The sequence below is a fragment of the Ursus arctos genome, chromosome X, assembly GCF_023065955.2.
Source record: "Ursus arctos isolate Adak ecotype North America chromosome X, UrsArc2.0, whole genome shotgun sequence".
Lineage (NCBI taxonomy): Eukaryota > Metazoa > Chordata > Mammalia > Carnivora > Ursidae > Ursus > Ursus arctos.
Genome location: NC_079873.1, coordinates 79,313,736 through 79,331,970, shown reverse-complemented (window position 1 = coordinate 79,331,970; position 18,235 = coordinate 79,313,736). Strand labels below are relative to the sequence as shown.

The 18,235-nt window shown below is 44.3% G+C and overlaps 1 protein-coding gene across 1 annotated transcript in view; it reads right to left on the bottom strand.

Moving 5' to 3' along the window:
• LOC125281258 (nuclear RNA export factor 3-like) overlaps window positions 1-14,127 on the bottom strand; it is a 60,239-nt gene extending 46,112 nt beyond the window's left edge. The window contains exons 1-3 of the mRNA XM_048213801.1: window positions 14,080-14,127; window positions 13,700-13,803; window positions 11,406-11,546 (exon numbers count right to left, since the gene is read on the bottom strand). Coding sequence (XP_048069758.1) covers window positions 11,406-11,546; window positions 13,700-13,803; window positions 14,080-14,127 — 293 coding nt within the window. The remainder of the gene's footprint in view (window positions 1-11,405; window positions 11,547-13,699; window positions 13,804-14,079) is intronic.
• Between the last annotated feature and the right edge of the window lie 4,108 nt (window positions 14,128-18,235).

The following is an 18,235-nucleotide window of genomic DNA, read 5'->3' as shown; positions in this document are numbered from 1 at the left end:
GGCCTCTGTGTCCGTTTTGAAACCTTCTTAGACCTCAATGAGCATTTGCTTTCTTCTGTGAGCCCCATCTGCCGAAAGGAAGTAATGAAGCCCACCTCATAGTAACATTTGGTGATTTTAAGGAAGAAGGCTGAAAATAACAACCTGCAGCATGTGATGCCTGGTAGGCCCTCAGCCAGTATTAGCTCCCCATTCCAACTCTCCCACCTTTATCCTGTCATTGCAATGCCTTTGACTTTAATACAATAGCATAACTACCAAAAAGACTACTTGGAAAAATAACAACAAGCAGGAGTAAGTTCACATTTACATGATGTGTGACCTTCCATGTCGCAAGAGTATGCAGGAAGGGATTTTGGAATAGTGCTTTCTTATCCTCGTATACATACTTTTGGTGTAACATCAGAGAAGGATGTGGATTCTGTACCCCAGAAACAGGGAATGATAAAGAAAAAGCAAGTGTGGTGTTGAGTTTGCCAGACATGTTATTGAAGCAAGAATGAAGAGATCAGGGTGTCATCCTCGAAACATGTTAGGGAAGTCACTACCCTCCTACCAGTTGGCTTTAAAATGTTGGTTTTATTATTCTTCAGATATGATGAGGCCAACAGATCAAGAGATGATTGCCAATGGAAATATAGTTTGTAATTCACCTTTGTTAAGAGGAAGGGTCATGCCACGCCATGCAGAGACCAACCACATGGGGAAGCACCAGGTTCCCTCAGGGGCAGAGAGAGAAGAAGAAATGAAGGGCAAGAATTTTCACCATGGTTTCTCTAAGAAGGAATAGGCAAGGCAGGATAAGCATGGGATTAGCTGGTTTGAATAATTTCAGTGGGATCTGGGGCATAAGATTTTGTCCCCCGTTGTCCAGTACCTGGGCCATGTGGTGATTAGGGCAGGGGGGGATATCGTTGATGAGTTTGAGAGCCCAGCAGAGGAGGTGGGGGCGGGGGGTGGGCTCCAGATGGTTGGTTTGCATATGGCCCAGTTGTTTACTATTTAGAGGGATCAGCTAGCCCTAGGAGGGACAGCCCTTCCAGTGGCAACAAGGCCTCAGATGTCAGAGCATATAAATAAAAATTCATGTTTAATATACTGCTCCATCTATACAGTAGGATAACAATACCCAATCCTCCTGACCACCCAGGAATGTTGCGGAGCGTAAGTGCGATCCCATCTGGGAAAGCAATCTGTGTTCTTAGGTGGGAAAGAAGTACCAGAGCACTTTTGAGTCATTACATGAATTGTGACAACCCAGATATCACAGAATTCTGCGTGCTAGACATTGAACGAATGGTACACAAATGTGAACTATTTAGGTCAGGATTTTTCCAACTGTGGTCCATGGACCTGTTCATCAAAATCATCAGGGAGTGCCTACTAAACTTCTGGATTCCAGGCCCACCCTAGCTCTGCTGAGCGGACACCAGGGAGGTGGGATGGGAAGTGTTTGCCCTCTGAGTAATTTCTTCAATTGCTTCTGGTATTCAACCAAGTTCGAAAAGTGTTGCTGTTAGATTTGCAACAAAGACTTAAAGTTTTTTGAATCCTCTGGTATCTAATTTTGTCGTCAGCTATTCCTGCCACTCAACTTTAAATGCCTATCTGCTCCAGTGTGTCAAATAGACAAGAAGTCCTTCATTTCAGTAATATTTTACTAATGATTTATGTGTTGCTGGGGACGCATCACAGAGAAAGTGACAGGCCGGGTCTCTGGAGTTTTCATTCTAGTTTGGGGAAGCTGGCAGTTAGTAGGCAAAGAAATTAATGAGCAGATTAATTTCATATGAGGAATTGTGCTTTGAAGACAATAAATACATAAGTAGAGTAGAAAGTGACTGGAACAGAGATTACTATAGATGGGGTTTTCAGTGAAGCTCTTTCTCAGGAAGTGATATGTGAGCTGAGTCCTGAACAGCAAGAAGAAGCCAGGCACAGGCAGGCCCCCTTAACTGGGGGAGGAGTCCTTACATGTCGCAGGAATCTCATGTCCTCTCAGATGGACCCTTTCATGGACTACATGGGAGAAACCACCCTCCTAGGAATAACGCAGACAGATATACGGTACAGAAATCTACCACTGTGAATAACAAAAGGGTAACGGGGAAAGCAAAACCTCTAGTTCAGGCCCACGAGAAGAACCAAGAGTGAAACCACACAATGGCTGCCTTGTCCTTCACTCTCGATTAAGAGAGATCCCATCAGGAAAAGGCAATAGTCTGTTAGCTCTACGCAAGAGAACAAATGTTTGGGTTACAAGTTGCCTCAGTTTCCCAACTTTGCAACTTCTCCCAACTCAGCTGTGTCATTTTCCATTTTGATGCTGGGATTTCAGGAGTCAGGGTCAAGCTTGGACTAAACTCGTTTGGAATGGGGTCCATTTGAGGTCATGCTTCTTTATGCCATGAGGTGGGTGGGCGCTAACATCCATCTTGCTCCCTGTGAACATTTCCAGTTAGGCAGGTCTAGAGATCAAGAGAGGGAAGGCTGGAATGCAGATAAGGAATGGACAACAGTGCCTGGCAGACAGTAAAATAACCCAATACATGTTAACAAAATAATGAAATGTAGATGCAGGAGAAAGCAGGAAACAAAACTAAGTATCTGTCCTCTCCGACTTTTCATAAACATGTGACTTCTTCAAAGAGAGTTGGACCAGAGTGTACTTACCGTTTCACCATGTACCTTGAAAGGAAATTTTTTGTTTCTGTGTCTAAAATCCATGCCTTCTCCGTGGGAAAAAGAGAACCCTGAGAAAATGGAGATAGATGGCACCAAATGATCATAGGGGATGTGGGGGGAGTGTGGGAAACGCACTGATTTCATCGTATAGGCCAAAGCTCTCTGGACTCTTCCACACAGAGGCACTTATCCTGCCTTCTCTCTCTCTCTCTCTCTCTCTCTCTGTATATATATATATATATATATATATATATATATATATATATATATCCTGCCCCCCCCTCTCTCTATATATATAATATATCCATCATGGGATCTTCAAGCCCTGGGGCTGGAAGTCCAGCCTCTAAGTGAACTGAAGAGAAAGCTGCATGAGTTAATGTGCACAATTACTGTAAAGAAGCTGGAGACATAGAAACATGCATACAGTCACATGCACACTGACGTGCGCGCACACACATGCACGCACGCAAGCGCTGTCAAATAAATTGTTCTAATCTGTGCCTTTACCCATGAAACCTATACTGGGAAGATATTTCCAAGGCGATGAATATAAAAGCATCATATCTATTATCAGTGCACAATCCTCTTATATTTCCAATCTTTTATTCAGTAAAGTTTTCATATTTTAAACACTACAGAAATTGAAAATAAAAATATCCTCTAACCCTCACCAGCATGCATACATTGAATTGTTTGAATTATTTTCAAAGAATTCTTTTAATGTGCTATTTTTTGCAACAGTATATGAACATATGTCTGAGTCAATAAATGTATTCCTGCACTACCATTTTGTGACTCAATTTACAGATTTTCCCATTTTACTAAGCTTTATCTCATTAACATTGTCAGATTACCAATTAATAGCTTTCATTGTTTATCGAGTATGAAACAACATATAGATGTTGATTTAGAAACTGAAATTATTCTGCCCTTCCCTTCTCTCCCACCTTCTGCTCACCGCAATACACAGTCTCTGTTAATTTATCTGTGCCTGTTTCCCAGAATTTTCCTCTGTGTGTAATGCACCTACTTACAATCACACACATACTTGTACACTCATGTTGATACATATTATTTTGCAGAGCGCAATCATATTCTACATAACACTTAACAACCTCTATTTGGCTTAATAGGATTCATTTTCATTTCATTTCATTTGTTTCTTGGGGCATATTTCCAAGTGTTTATTGGCGATCTATATGGCTTTATACGTACATTCCCCCTTGATATTATTGTCCCATCTCTACCGTTGAAGAGTATTTCATACGTTGAGGATATAAACACTGTATCTGAATAGAAGTTGTAAATAGTTTCTCAGTGCTTTCCACATGCCTTTTGATTTTTAATTTTTGCTGCACAGACGGCATTCTATACTTTGTAATGATTTCTAGCGTTTAAGAAAGTACTTTAGCACATTGTTTTAAAAAGAGCAACTGAATAATAATGCTTCGAGGAATATCAAATGTCAGCTTACAGTACAGAGTAGCGAAAAGCTTAGTCCGTGCAGTTCCAGGTATGAGTTCTGGAGCAGTAATTTATAAGGTTGTTTCTTAGGTCATGTTGCTTACTCTTTTAACTTTAGTTCCATTGTCTGAGTAACAGGCATAATTGTTGCTCTTGAATGAAGCTATTAGGATTACACGAGATTGAACAGGGAACAAAAACAAACCAACCAACCAACCAGCATATGATAGTTATGTCCATGTTAAAATCCTACCACTCAGGTTCCCGTTCCAAAGGGCAACAGTTCGTGCTGCTTCCTTGGGTCCAGTTCAGCATCTCAGGAATCAGCCAGTCTATGTGTCCCCATGCCAAGGCCTGTTGGCCCATGGGGCAGGATTTTGTGCCCATCATCATCTTCATGCCCAATGTCATGGCATGACACCATGTCATGGCATGACATCACCCAGTTTCCATTTCAAGGAAGTTCCCACTATGGGGACTTAAGGCCTGGAAATCCATCGTCTAAATGGGAGGCTGCCAGTTGGCCCGTTTGAGGAACATTTACATAGCTCTGTGAGTCTGAGGTTGGTCTTCTCTAAAATGGGACTTTAAGGGTGCCTTCTTCACGGATTTGTTGTAAGAAAAAAATGGAGAAACTCTCAAAGAATGTCCGGTACACAGTAGGGCTTTGATAAATGTTACTCCCAGCTCACCCTGCCCCTTCTGTCCCATAAGATAGCAGAGTTGAAACAAGACCACATCTGGAAATGTAGCGGCAAGAAGTAGCCTCAGTCCCATCTCATCATTTCCTTTTTCCCACGTGCTTTCCTGTCTCCCTATTTTCCTTCTAGCTTGACTAGAAGCAATTTCCTACTGTGCTCCAGGAAGAAGAAATAGTACGGAAGAGCACAGAATAGGAACAGGTCAGCTAGACAGAAGATGGGAGTCGTCAAACATGCTTCTCAGTTGCCTGACTCATTAACTGACCACAGGACATTGGGTGCGTCCCTTCCCCTGTGCTGGCCTCTAGCCTAACACAGAAGAACTCTCAGTTATGAACAGGGGTCAGGGGCATCGAGTGTGGGATCAGAAATGACCAGGATTTGACCCTGGGAATCATTACTCGCTGGTTGTCTGATGCTAACCAAGAGTTTTATCTGTTAATCTACTACGTGCTCTATAATTATTGGTGTCTTTTTGTGATTGTCTATTCTTATTATTCCTAACACCCATCCAAACGGTGAATAAATAGGGGTGGGGATCCCTTTGCCGGGTGTTCTTTCCCAAGAATTTCCCAAGAATCTATGATTTTAAAACTGTTGGATAAAGTGGTTGATGTACAATATGATAGAACTCTGGTATTTAATTTAATTTAACATTATTTCATATGTAATGAATTTGGCATTTCCGATCAAATTCAGTACTCAAGAGTTGGACCTCAGTCACCTAAGAGTTCATTAACAAGTACAGTTAGATCACCTCTTATACACTGTCATTTAATCACAACTTTTTTTTTTTGAAACAGCATCAGAAGAATGGGTATTAAATCTTCTTTAAATGTTTGGTAGAATTCCCCTGGGGAGTCATCCAGCCCTGGACTCTTGCCTGTTGGGAGATTTTTGGTTACTGCTCCAATTTCCTTGCTGGTTATGGGTCTGTTAGGTTTTCTACATCTCCACTTCTGGCTTCAGCTGAGATGGCTGATTAAATCCACAAGTAATCTCTTCCTGGAGTGATTTCCCAGCCATACCCTTGGTGTTCTCTCCTGAACACGCTATCTTGCCTTTTATAATATAGATAAGCTCAGAACGTTCCAAATCTTCAAGGCCCAATTCTTTTTCTTTTTTTCTTTTCTTTCTTTCTTTTTTTTTTTTTTTTTTTTGCTTAACAGCTCATTGGATTTATCTCTTCTCTCACATTTTATTATAAGCAGTAAGGAGAAACCAGTCCACACACTTCAACGCTTTGCCTAGAACCCTCCTCTGCTAAATACCCAAGGTGGTTACTCACTAGGAAAAACACTACTGGTGGATTCTGGTATGATGATAATCGTAAGAATAGTTAATAATACTGCTGGCTCCCTGTGCACCCCACCGTGTTGTATGTGCTAAACCTATACTTACTCATTTCATCCTCAGCAGAGCCTATGAGGAAGAGCTATTGTTGCCTGATTTTAAACTTTGGGAAACTGAGGCACAGCGAGGGAAGGCTAGCAAATCACAAGACAGAGATCTGAACGGATTCTGTGTGGCTGCTGTGCCCCACATCTCTCCAGTGTACACTACTGCTTCTCATCTGATAAGACCCTCAACCTCACCGTTTATTAAGGCACAGCAAAAAAAAAAATAAATGAATAAATAAAATCAAACTGAAGTACAACTTTTTACCCCTAGTTTAATAGGCAGGAATTTAAAATATTGATAACAAGCATTGTGGTTTGAAATTTGGAGGGAAATTATCTTGTTATATTGAGAAAGCAGCTTCCCAGGCATCTTGCCTTCCTTACTGTCCCTCAACTACGTTCCTATTCTAAAGGTTTGATTTTTTTTTTTCTCAGTAAATCGATAGACGTTTGTTAAGCAAAGATACAGAAAAAGCTCTAAGGAGTGAGAGGGGTCCTAATAGGGTTGCCAAGGGGGGCCTTCAGGGTCGGTCTCTTGCAGAAAGCTAACCAGGGAACTTAAGTCCTTTTAACATCTCTATTGATAACACCTTCAATGGCTTACTTCCCTCTTAGGGTCTGTTTATTCTTTGTTGGTCACAGGTGATTATCATAAAGACACCCACCCCACACGACCCTCCCCACACGCCTAGGGCAGGGGGGGTCATTCTGGAGGTTTCCCTGTGGGTGGGCTAAGAATGCACTTGCTTCCCTGTCGTTTTATTTATTTATTTTTCTAAATATGTAGTTGCAAGAGCAATTGGTATTTATTTTAGGTAAAGTAGATAATATAGAAGTGAGGGGGAGAAAACATCACCCCAAAACATACAACCCAAAGACAGCCTCTGAATGTTTCATTCTACATTATATTCTTCCCTAGCGCATTATCGTCTTTCTTACACAGGTATTTATGTGTTTATGCACATATGCATGTATTTGCATATTTCTTTTTTTTTTAATTCTTTTTTTTTAAGATTTTATTTACTTATTCGACAGAGATAGAGACAGCCAGCGAGAGAGGGAACACAAGCAGGGGGAGTGGGAGAGGAAGAAGCAGGCTCATAGCGGAGGAGCCTGACGTGGGGCTCGATCCCATAACGCCGGGATCACGCCCTGAGCCGAAGGCAGACGCTTAACCGCTGTGCCACCCAGGCGCCCCTTGCATATTTCTATACACAAGGTAATAGCTCATGTTAGTTGTTTTAACCTGCGTATCGCTGTAGTTGATTGATTTATGTCCAGAACAAGATATGTCCAAACCCCAAGCCCTGAACATATGGTGAGACCTTATTTGGAAACAAGGTCTGTGCGCATGTAGTTAAGAATCTTGAGATGAAATCATCTTGGGTTTAGAGTGGTCCCTAAATCCAATGACTGTCGTCCTTAGAAACAAGAGACAGGTTTCACACACAGGGAAGAAGGCCATGTGAAGACGGGGCAGAGGTTGGAGTTATGCTGCCACAGACCACAGAAAGCCAGGAGCCACCAGACACTGGAAGAGTTGAGAATGAATTTTGCCCTAGAGCCTTCAGAGGGAGGGAGTATGGCCCTGCCTGACACCTTGATTTTGGACTTCTGTTCTTCAGAACTATGAGAGGATACATTTTTGACATCTCAAACCACAGAATTTGTGGAGATTTGTTATGGGGTCCTAGGCAACTACCACACTCAGTACACCACACCCCATATGTCATTGTGAATAATCCTCAGACAATATCCTATCTTTTCTTCATGCCTGTGGATACAGTAATGTCAATAAAGATACGCGAAATGGAACAAATACAGCTAAAATTTCTTATCACCAAGATTTTTTTAATGTATTGTCAAATTCAGTGCTCACAGCACCATTATGAGGAGGTCAGTAAAATTAATAGTCAGTATGTTGATATATTTATACAATAATCTGGACCTAGTGAGAATAAGGTGGCTTGTGGCCTTAGTGAGAGTGAGTCATTGCAATCATGAGGACAGAAGTAGTCAGATAAGGATTCAGTGGGAAGTGAAGAATGTTACCAGGGAATGTAAAAATCTCTTTCTGGAACTTTGATTTTGAAGGGGAAGAGAGAGAGTGTGAGAGAGAGAGATGAAGAGAGAGAGAGATGGAGAGACAGAGAGATGGAGAGACAGAGTGAGCGGCTTATGCCTGCATGGGAATTAGGGGTCAGAGGAGGGATTATTTTTTAATCTTCAACGCCCTGAAGTCTGAGCAAGTTTAAAAGTTAATGTGAAGGAGTTATTTTGTCTCAGATTTAACCCTTGAATTTTCCAGATTTACGCTCTTTCCTTCTTACCCTCTTATTTACACTACAAAATTAGTGAAACGCTTTTCGATGGACGGTGTGGGTTCTAAGCCCAAATATATACGTACTTATTAGTGAATGAAAGAACGGGCAATTGTATGTTGAAGAAATGCTAGTAAATCTTGGTTTTCTCCCTCTCAGGGAGACAGCAGTTGGCTGAAATTCTGGTGTGACACGGTTGGATAATGCATGATCTGAAGACTCTTGCAGTGGTGACTCCAGGACTAGTCCAGAATACTCCTGTAAAATGTATTAACCTATGGAGCAGTCCAGGAGCAGCAGTTAGGCAAACACCACAACTTGCTGCCCTGATGTGCCCTATCGTTGAGGTCACCAGGTGAGTTAAAAACAGGCCTGTCTTACTGCATCATTAATTGTTAACAGGCAAGATATGGAAGCAACCCAAGTGTCCAGCGATAGATAAATGGATAAAGAAGATGTGACATACATGTGTGGGGGTGTATTACATGTATTGTGTATACACACACACACACACACACACACACACGCACAATGGAATATTACTCAGCCACAAAAAGAGGATGAAATCTTGCCATTCACAATAACATGGGTGGACTTAGAGGGCATTATGCTAAGTACAACAAGTCAGACAAACAGACAGATGCCATACGATTTCACTTATATTTGGAATCTGAAAAATGAAAACAAATGAACAAACAAAGCAAGAGAGAAACAGACTCATAAATACAGAGAATAAACTGGTGGTTGCCAGAGGGGAGGGGTGGGAGGATGGGCAAAATACAGGAAGAGGATTAAGAGATACAAATTGGCAGTTATAAAACAAACAAGCCCTGGGGATGAAAAGTGTGGCACAGGGAACAGAGTCAATAATATTGTAATAACTGTGTATGGTGACAGAGGGTGACTACACTTACAGCGCTGAGCATTTTGTAATGTGCATAGTTGTTGAATCACTATGTTGTACACCTAAAACTACTGTAATATTGGGTGTCACTTGCACTTCAATAAAAAACAAAGGAACAAACACACAATAAACGAATAAGCAGGCCCGTCTTCCCAGCACAGGGAGCTGGTTTGGGGTCTGCCGAGAAGCTTGATGTTGAGCATTGCTTATAAGCTTCTGATTCACCCAAGAAACCAGGGATCCTTCTGTCTTTAAGACTTTAAACGCAAGGCATATCAGAGAAATATTTGCGTCCTTCCTAAAGATATCTATATTTTCATTAGGAGAAACGATGAGAAATACCTTTTCACCATGCCTGCCTTAGCCCTGAAGCTCAGCCAGCCCCTACTGCTACGTTTCAACTTCTAAAGGGCCCTTGAAGTCCCACTACATGCCACAGACCCTGAGCAGGTTCTCTCATTTTCCCCTTGGGACAGCTGTGTGACAAAGGTCTCCTGAGTCCCACGGCACAGGTGGCAAAGCTCAGGTTCACAGAACCTACATCACCTCTCCAGATAAATGGCAGGATGGGAATGAGGTTGCATCCTTCGCCCTCTCTAGAGGACACAGAGCAGGACTGCTTTTAGAAGACGAGTGTCTAGGGTCCCTGGGTAGCGCAGTCGTTAAAGCGTCTGCCTTTGGCTCAGGGTGTGATCCTGGCGTTCCGGGATCAAGTCCCACATCGGGCTCCTCTGCTGGGAGCCTGCTTCTTCCTCTCCCACTCTCCCTGCTGTGTTCCCTCTCTCGCTGGCTGTCTCTCTGTCACATAAATAAATAAAATCTTAAAAAAAAAAAAAAGAAAGAAGATGAGTTTCTAAGGCTTGAGAATTGAGCATTTTACACTCCCCTGATCCTGTAGCACCATGGGTATTCACCCAAAAGTCCCTTTTGACAATGAAGACAAGAGTGCACATGGATGTGCACATACATTCTTCACTTCATAGGCACTCATTATATTCAATGTTATAGGAGAACAAAGTAGATTTCAAAATTGAATTACTCTGTGTCTGTGTGTGTGTGTGTGTGTGTGTGTGTGTGTGTGTGTGTGTGTCTATGCCTCCTCTGGCTCAATCACCCCACCTCAAAAGTGTAGCTCTATCCTCAGTTCACACAGGGGATGGATTCTGATCTCAGATTTAGAGATCCCAGAAAATGATGCACACCGAGGAATTACTGCCACGAAGCGAAACATTCCCGAAAACTCTGGCTGAAACCACTCAACCAAGATCACAAACTTCGTCTTTCCCTCCTCCTTGCGGAGACCCCTGGTCCATGCCTCGGAGCTGCAATCCCAGCTCTGGCCACCAAGTGGCATCCATCTCCATTTTTCTTTCTCAGAGGAACCCAGCGCAGTTTGCAAAGAATAAGAAAATTTTTGGAATCGTTGGTTTACTGAGATACAGATTCTGTTGGGAAAATTCATATGTGCATTAAAGCAGTTCCAATTGCTGTTGGCCCCAAATCTATATCGCGTTTTTTATCGATGTATTTCTTCCTTCCTCATTGCAGGTTGACGTGTCCACACTGTGGGGAGTCCCTCCCAGAGATCAGGGCTTTCACCCTCCACCACCCCACGCCTGTACAGGCTGCCCAGACACTGCTCCTGCTCCCCATTCTCTCTCAGACACCTCCCACCTGTCCTGCCCTGCCCTTAGCCCACCTGCCGCCTACTGCCATAGTGCACCACTGTCACCCGTGTTTCATCTTATGCATGTCCTGGGGTATAGGTGTTGTTGTTGTTGTTGTTGTTGTAGTTGTTGTTGTTTTTACAGTCTTCTTTCACACCCATCAGTTCTATCAGACAGAATTTAAAATATTCTATTCGTTGGTTCACAGGCTGGGTCTTAAGGGTAGGTGTTGTGTTTTCTTGCTCCTTGAATAAACAAACCTCTTTGCAGAGAAATTGACGGTGGAAGTACGTCGATGCCACCTGGTGACAAAAGCCTGAACTGCAGCTTGAACATCGTTGAGCAGGAAGGCGGGAGGGAGGGGCTGTGGTGAAAACCCACCCAGGCAGCTTTCAGGACATCTGGGTAGAAAGCGGGAAGAAATCAGAAAGGGAGACAAACCATGAGAGACTCTGGATTCCGGGAAACAAACTGAGGGTTACAGGGGAGGGGGGGGTAACCAGGTGATGTGTATTAAGGAGGGCAGGTGTTGTGATGAGCGCTGGGTGGGATACGCAACTAATGAATCCTTGAACACTACTACATCAAAAACTAATGGTGTACTATGTGCTGGCTAACTGAACATAACAAAAAATTAAAAACGAATACATTTCGCTATATAAAAGAAATAGGCGACACCCTGGACAGCATGAAATATGAGGACTTAGGAGAGATTAGAACATTCAGAGCCCTGGTGGCTTCAGGACACAATGGGAGAAAGCTCTAGTGAAATGCAGGTTACCTTACTGAGCAGGCATTAACAAAGCAGTTTCCCCAATTTGCCCAGCTTCTCCTAACTTCCTACACCCTGCTGTGAACTATGATTTTAATTATAGGCAACTCAAATAAATGTGAAGATTAAAGGTGATACAATTTAGAGTACCACTTGCATACATCACTTTTCTGAACATTAACATCCTACCCTCCAGATTATCTGTCCCAGAAGAATCACCTGCTCAGACTGAGCCCCTACCTGCCGGCTTGAAAAATAATCAATTCAGAAGGTCCCCATACCCAGGTACCTTCACTGCAGGGGCAGGATTTCATTTCTGCCATCACTGACCTCCTCATCATCATTACCTCATCATGATCATGATCACTATCATCACCATCATTATTATCACCAAGAGGGGTTGTTGAGTGAGTGTCCCACTTGTGGGATCTAGATACAGCCGGGGGAGGCCCCTGCCATCATCACTCATCTGTCCACACTGTTTAGGGTTGAGCTGACCATCAACACAGCTGACTCAGGGGCGCCTGGGTGGCTCAGTCGGTTAAGCATCTGCCTTCGGCTCAGGTCATGATCCGGGGGTCCAGGGACCGAGCCCTCCGTCGGGCTCTCTGCTCAGTGGGGAGCCTGCTACTCCTCCTCTCTCTGCCTGCCTCTCTGCCTACTTGTGCGTGCTCTCTCTCTCTCTCTCTCTCCCTCCCTCACTCTCTCTGTCCAATAAATAAATAAAATCTTTAAAAAAGACACGCACATAGCTGACTCAGGGTCTTCAGGCCCCCTGACGCCTTGATACAAAGAGGAAACTCTGCCTCACCACTGGTTGCCCAGCCTCAGTGGACCATCCATGGAAGCACCACAAGCGTTCATACGGAGCAGTGCTAGGTCCTTGCTCTTGGAGGGACATGTAGATCTCTGACCTCATTTCTGTGTGGGAGAAATCTCCCTTCCTCTCCTTCCCTGTGCCCTCGGAAGCCTTCCCCGCCATAACAGGTACAAATAGTCCAATGCTTACCGTAAGTTTAAGTTTTCTTGTGGAGGGGGCAGGATTTCCTTCTTTTCTTTTTATTGAAGTATGGTCGACACATGATGTTACATTAGTTTCACGTGTACCACATAGTGATTCACAAGTCTGTACCTTACGCTATGCTGACCACAAGGATAGCTACCATCTGTCACCGTACAATGCTATTACAATATCACTGGTTATATTCCCCATGCTGTACCTTCCACCCCTGTGGCTTATTCATTCCATAACTGGAAGCATGCACCTCTCACTCCCCTTCACCCACTTGCCCATCCCCCCACCGTCTCTGCCCTGGCAACCATCAGTTTGTTCTCTGTATTTATGAGTCTGTTTCTGCATTGTGTTTGTTTCCTCGTTTGCTTTGTTTTTTAGATTCTGCATGTAAGTGAAATCACATGGTAGTTGACTTTCTCTGACTTACTTCACTTAGCATACTATCCTCTGGTCCATCCACGTTGTTGCAAATGGCAAGACCTCATCCTTTTTTATGGGTGAGTAATAATTCTATATAGACAGATAGATATAGATATGATACAGATACAGATGATACAGATATAGCTGATGATATAGATGATATAGATAGATAGATACCACAACTTCTTTACAAAGGATGGAAGAAACACAGGCTTCAGGCAGCTTCTGCTCTCAGCCCTGACCCAATCCTCCCTGGAGGCAAGGGAAAGGGGCACCAAGCCTGGCTTCCTGCTGCAGGGAGGGTAAGCACAGAGAGACCAGAGATTAACCACCTCAGCAGTAGGTACCCTGATACGTTTTCTAAAGATCTGTCACCAGCAACTAATGGTGCCAAGGCTTCCGGGTCCCATCCATGGAAGTGGGGGTGCTGAGCAACTTCTTCGCCATCCATCTGTGTACTCAGGAGCATGTGACTTAGAGTCACAGACATCCATGAAGAGGGGGCAGTAATACCTCACTACCAAGGCTGTCTTGAGGATTAAATCTGGCCACTAACATGAAGAACGTTCCACTGGGTGTGGTGATGCAATCTGCTCCATAAGCATTAGCTATATTTCCTCGCTAGAGCAAGAAATGTATGGGGCACCTCACCTGCCCCTTTAGCCAGGGCCCCCTTAGGCAGATGGCAGGTCAGAATCACCCTGGTATCATTTTCCTAAAGCCTCACCTGAACTTCCCTTTTTGGTGGAAATAGGACGTCTGTATCAAACGCCATTCGCGTTATTAAGCCATGATAATACGGGCCTCGGAAAATGGATGTGCCCGTTTGGCACCGATGTGTACGCTCGCGTCTGTTTCCCCTTTATTCCACCAACACCAGGTATGACCAGCTTTGTCTTTATTGCCAGGCTGATCTCATTTTCCCCAGCCCTGCCCTGTTGGGAGCGTCATCTCCAATGGTCATTAACTCACAGGTTCTTCCCCCCGGGCGTTTCCCGATTTAGCAAATAAAAACAAAGGACACCAAATTGAATTTCAATTCCAGATAAACAGTCACATTGCATGTGACACACTTAGACTAAAAATTGTCCGTTAGTTCTCTGGAATTCAAATATAACTGGCTATCCTGATTCTATCTGGCAACCCTGTACAGGGAGAGTTCTGTAAGGAGAACCAAGGTGCTCTGGTGAACGGCCCCAACTGAGCCCCCAGGCGACAACCAGCACCAACCATCCATGTGAGTGAGCTCTCCCGGACGGCACGCACTACCCCTGAGTGGAGCCTCCAGATGACTGTAGCCCCAGGTGACAGAAACCGCTTGGAACACAAAAACACCCATCTGAGCGCAGTCAACACACCGACTCCTGAGAGATGATAAATGACCATTGTTTGGGGGACTTTGTTAAGCAGGAATATATATCCAAGACATGTGTTTTGGGTGTACGTTTCCTCTTTCTCTGTGGTCAGTAATCACCGGATAAAATAGGGATTTGCTGATCATTGAAGGCTTTGTAGAACTTCGTTTCAGTTTTGGCTACGGTCTGCAGGTGGGTTTATGTGTGGGTATCGTTTTCTGAACATCTCTTCAGTTCCTTCCTGAGGGGATTCCCAGAGGAGATTTCCATGGTATATGAATTTTCACCCCACTCTTGGAATTTTGAACCTAACCCCAATCCCCCTTCGTAAGATGAGTTTCCACTGCGATCTCCTGTGTTGAGGAGCTGAGAGTCTGTTGCTACAGTTGGCTCCACGAACCACATGGAATGCCATATCTTCAGAACATCCCTTGGTGAGTATGCGATCAGAACAAGGGCTATTTATTCACTTTGAAATGCGATTCTCAAGGATTGTTTCCTGGTACACTCTCCTGCCGCAGGGATAGCCTTTGGCAAGGAAGGTACTTTCTTCAAGCACATACAGACAGGGCTCCTTCACCAGAGAGCAGGGAGATCTGCATTGCAGTCTTTGGCCTTTGTGACTACCTCATGCAGCGCTGCTGGGTGGCCAAGTCAGTATAATTCTGGGGTTCATGAAAAGGAAGCCCAGTTGCCTGCATATCTAAGCCACTTTCTGCAATATCACCTTTATAAGCAATGGAGTCGATGCATTGTTCTTTTCACTCTTTTGTCCTACTTCTTAGTTGGTTCAGAGCTCAGATGGGGAGAAGAAGTGTGCTTTGGGAGACCCTTCAAGACAAAAGAATCTTTTAAACCTTTAAGTTTTTATTTTAATTCCGGTACAGTTAACGTACGGTGCCGTATTAGTTTCACGTGTACAATACAGTGATTCGACAACTCCATACGTCACCCGGTGAGCATCACTGACAAGTGCACTCCTTAATCCCCATCACCTATCTCACCCATCACCCCCACCCACCTCCCCTCTGGTAGTCATCAGTTTGTTCTCTATAGTCAAGAGTCTGTTTCTTGGTTAAGACAAAAGCATTTTGAAACAGACCATAGGTATAGTTGAGGGGCCAGCAAGACACAGAAAACAGGAGAAGAGCTGTGATTCTATTACCCACCCCTGAGAGCAGAGCAAACCGGTGCTCTATAAAGACAGCTTGCTACAAGAATTTTGAAGGGAGAGGGCCTGGGATGTGGGTTTCCCACTGCAAAGTCACAAATGAGGTAAGTGATTCCCACACTAGAGAAGAAGTGGATTATAAAGACTGTAGAGCTGCTTTCATCATGGGTGTCCCTCCACATGGAAGACAATACCAGGAATGGAGGATAAGAATTTCCACCACAATGGAATATTACTCAGCCATCAAAAAGAATGATTTCACAACATTTGCAGCAACATGGACGGGACTGGAGGAGATAATGCTAAGCGAAATAAGTCAAGCAGAGAAAGACAATTATCATATGGTTTCACTCACTTATGGAACATAAGAAGTAGGAAGATCGGTAGAAGAAGAAAGGGAAGAAGGAAGGGGGGGTAAACAGAAGGGGGAATGAGCCATGAGAGACTATGGACTCTGGGAAACAAACTGAGGGCTTTAGAGGGGAGGGGGGTGGGGGATCGGGATAGGCTGGTGATGGGTAGTAAGGAGGGCACATATTGCATGGTGCACTGGGTGTTATACGCAAGTAATGAATCATCGAACTTTACATCAAAAACTTGGGATGTACTGTATGGTGACTAACATAACATAATAAAAAATTAAAAAAAAAAAAAAGAATTTCCACCACAGAGACTGTTGTATGGTTCAGAAAGTAGGTTTCTGCCTATTGAATAATTGTATCATTCTAGGGCTGCTGCCCTGAAGCACCTCTGAATGTTTCTTTAAATGACATTTTTCTGTGTTCCTAGGTCATTCCATCATGTGATTATAAACAATCTCTTGGTTTTCTGCCACAGAGACTGCTTCACATGGCCTTGATTTCACATGCTCACCCTCCTAGGGCTAGCTCATCTCCAAGAACCCTGGGGCACCTCCCTGGGTTTCTGTGTACTGATAATTCTCCCCTCCTGTCTCACTGTAAACCAGTTGCCCAGGTCCCAGGCTAGAGCCTCTAATTGCCATGCTTTCTCATGTGGTGTCCTGAAGAGTTATGGTGTTTTCCTTTCAAGGGAAAGCGGGGCGGGGAAGGGGGGGGTACGTGGGGGGGGGTAAGGAGGGCTGCAAATACGTTTCCGCTGTAAAGGACCAGCCTGCATCACGGTTGCCATAGAAACCCAACATCAATGTGGTGACCCCTGACGACTTTTCTGTAGAAGCAGACAGAGCCTTTCCAGAAGAGCAGGTCCCACCTTCAGGTGTTTGGGACTCCGCTGAGGGCGTGGGTCCCGCAGTGGGGGCTGAACTGCCCTGGGGTGTGGGGAGACAAAGGCATCCAGATCCAAGTCGCCTCTTTCCCGCTTTGGGGACTGGTGACCTGGCTGTCTTGTAGGTAAAGCCACTGGGGTCTCCCGTTGACCCCAGTGAGTGTGGGTCCTGCCCCAGAGGTGCCTGGAGCTGCTTTCCTTCTAAAGCCAGCAGGCACTAGAGGTATTACAGCTAACGACCTTCTCTGAGCCCCAGCTTCCTCCTCTGTACAATGGGGATGAGAATGCTTCACCACAAGATCCCCGAGAACAGTCAGTGATACAAATGAGCAAGCCCATTGCCCTGTGCTTACTGCCGGATCGTGAATGCCTGTATGAATTCAGGACGCCTGTTACTGTTTTCAACTTTGTTGTCGGAGGAGGGAGGAAGAAGAAAGGAGAAGTAAAAGGCGCTGTGAGAAGTCCATTATAACATGAAGTTGTATTGATCAGGACCCAACTGAATCAGTGTCATTGTCACTAACCTAGAGCCTAGCATGGTGCTGGGCACATAGTTACTTACACCAGTAAAGCACGGTGATTGCTGGATCCATCTCTCTCTGCGCAGCTCTTCCTGCTGGTGGCTGAGCTCATATCAGGTGCCCCAAGGAGGCAGGTTCTGAGAATCTGTGGCCTGATGGCTGCAGAACCATCTGCTCCAGATTCAAGGGCAGCAGTCTTCAGGAGACCCCAACACTTCACTCTCCTGGTGGAATATGACGTCTGGCACGAGTGAGTGCATAGACCTGAACAAATGCAGGCTGTGCAATAGCTCCTGTGAGGTTCACGAGCTAGCCCAAACGTAGAGATGCTACTTTGGTCTTCATCATGGGAGAAGAGGTTTAGCAGGTGGAATTTCTTTCCATCAGCAGCTATGGGCTATGTAGTAGGCCTGACGCCCATCATGGAAATGCCCTACTTGTGCAAAAGCAATGAATTCTATAGCCTGAGGAAAGAAATTGCCTAATGTGCATTTACGATAAATTTACATATATTTTGCTGGATGTGCAAATAATAACCAGTGATTCCCATGTGTCTCTCAGATAGGTCTTGAAATAAGCATTTGGATAGAT